Consider the following 2052-nt stretch of genomic DNA (forward strand, 5'->3'; position numbering starts at 1 on the left):
AGAAAGAAGAAAACTTATTTAGCAAAGGAGAAAAACAAATGCTGTCGCTTTAAATTGGAACTGAGCATGCCTGGCTGGGGAATTCTGGGAGTTGAAGTCCACAAGTCTAAAAAAATTGCTGCTTCACCAGCCATAAACTTCACCGCACGTCACTGATGTAAACACCATTCCCAAATTAAATATATCAAATATTAGAAAGAATTTGGCATAAAGATACCTGAAACCATTGCCCGAAGAGATTCATTTTGGACAATATGTAGACCAATATGGAGGAATTTGATGTTGATCCAAATGATGTGGGTCTGATCAATGCAGAGTCCCATAAACATTAACAAAGGAGCACTTGTGAACCCCAGTATATGAAATTTGTCAAAAGAACAGTTGTGTTGATTTTAGATCAGGCTTTTCAGCAATTCTGTTTGGTTCCCTGCCTTGCAGAAAGTCTGGTGCATCATCAACATTTCCCCAAAAACTTTACAAAAAAAACTTGAGCTATTGCTGACATCTAAAACTCAAGAGCGCTTAATTTATTTGCTGAAATTGTCAATTTATAATGCAGGGAATCACTGTCGTTGAGTAATTATATTCATAGACGTGCTTGGAATCTTATGGACAATTGGGACATATTGTGTAAAAGAAAGAGTATACTAGCTTAAAATCTGTGGGTGTAGGTTTGTATGGTATGTGTGTGTCTGTATGCACATTGCCATATCACCCCAAAAATAAATAAGGCCAAAGGAAAGAAGCAAAAACAACGTAGCTGAGACCCATGTTAGAAATAAAACTATCATGTACATTGATACCAGTTAAGTCAGATATTAATCTCTTTCTCATTCATTTTCAGCTGTGAAATGGCCAACCAGAACCAAACAGACAACTCAGAAATAACCCTTTTGATGATCTCCAGTAGACCTGAATATCAGAGTCTTTTCTTCTTGCTTTTTCTGTCCATTTATTTACTGGCCCTTCTAGGGAATTTTCTCATTGTCTTGCTTATCCGCTTAGACAACCATCTCCTTCGCGCCCCGATGTACTTCTTCCTGTGCCATCTCTCCCTGGCTGACATCATTTTTGTTTCCACTACTGTTCCCGAAATCCTGATAAACCTGATGTCCCAGACTCAGACCATCGCCTTCTATGAATGCTTGACCCAGATGTATTTCTTTCTCACCTCTGGTAACACAGATAACTTCCTCCTTGCCTGCATGGCTTATGACCGCTACGTGGCTGTCTGTCACCCACTGCATTACGTCACTGTGATGAGCCACAAGTGCTGCCTATTTTTGGTTTCTGGATCCTGGATCATTTCCGGGCTCCACTCTTTACTCTATACCCTTCTGATATCACGCCTTTCTTTCTGCACTTCTATGGAAATCCCTTATCTTTTCTGCGATGTCTATCCTCTCCTGGAATTCTCCTGTTCTAATACCAGGCACATAAAGTTCTTGGCACAGACGGAAGGGGTGGTGGATTTGCTGGGGCCTTTAGCTGTCATCATTATCTCCTATGCACTAATATTCTCCACCATCATGAAGATTCCCTCAGCAGCTGGGAAATGCAAAGCGGTTTCCACCTGTGGCTCACATCTGGCGGTGGTGATCTTGTTCTACAGCACTATCAGCTGCCTTTATTTCCAGCCTCCCTCTGCGTACTCAGCCCAAAAAGGCACTTTTATTTCTCTCTTGTATGCAATGGTGATACCAATGCTGAATCCCTTCATCTATACACTAAGGAACCAGGAGGTAAAGACAGCCATAGTGAGACTTCTTGGCAGGATGAGAGCTTTCTTAAGAAAATAAGAACAAACAGAATGACATTTCCATAGTGGCTGGGGGGTTTGGGGGAAGGAGGAGGAAGAGATGGAGGGTAAAGGTAAACACATACGTGTTAGTCATTCCTGACTCTAGGGGGCAGTGCTCATCTCTGTTTCAAAGCCGAAGAACCAACCCTGTCCAAAGACGTAATGTGGCCGGCATGACTAAACACTGAAGGTGCACGGAATGCTGTTACCTTCCCACCAAAGGTGGTCCCTATTTTTCTACTTGCATTTTT

General features: G+C 42.0%; 1 protein-coding gene across 1 annotated transcript; it reads left to right on the forward strand.

Annotated features, from left to right (window-relative positions):
* The first annotated feature begins 851 nt into the window (after positions 1 to 851).
* On the forward strand, positions 852 to 1799 carry LOC148048342 (olfactory receptor 1F1-like). The gene has a single exon (XM_087707916.1). It carries the CDS (start codon positions 852 to 854, stop codon positions 1797 to 1799), a length of 948 nt encoding a protein of 315 aa, XP_087564042.1.
* The last annotated feature ends 253 nt before the right edge of the window (positions 1800 to 2052 follow it).

The sequence above is a fragment of the Thamnophis sirtalis genome, unplaced genomic scaffold (assembly GCF_051295495.1).
Source record: "Thamnophis sirtalis isolate CommonGarterSnake01/CBP01778 unplaced genomic scaffold, rThaSir2_p1.2 scaffold_3, whole genome shotgun sequence".
Lineage (NCBI taxonomy): Eukaryota > Metazoa > Chordata > Lepidosauria > Squamata > Natricidae > Thamnophis > Thamnophis sirtalis.

What these genes read in the sequence shown, in the direction of transcription:
- LOC148048342 (XM_087707916.1), top strand. Translation starts at nt 852, where the DNA reads ATGGCCAACCAGAACCAAACAGACAACTCAGAAATAACCCTTTTGATG.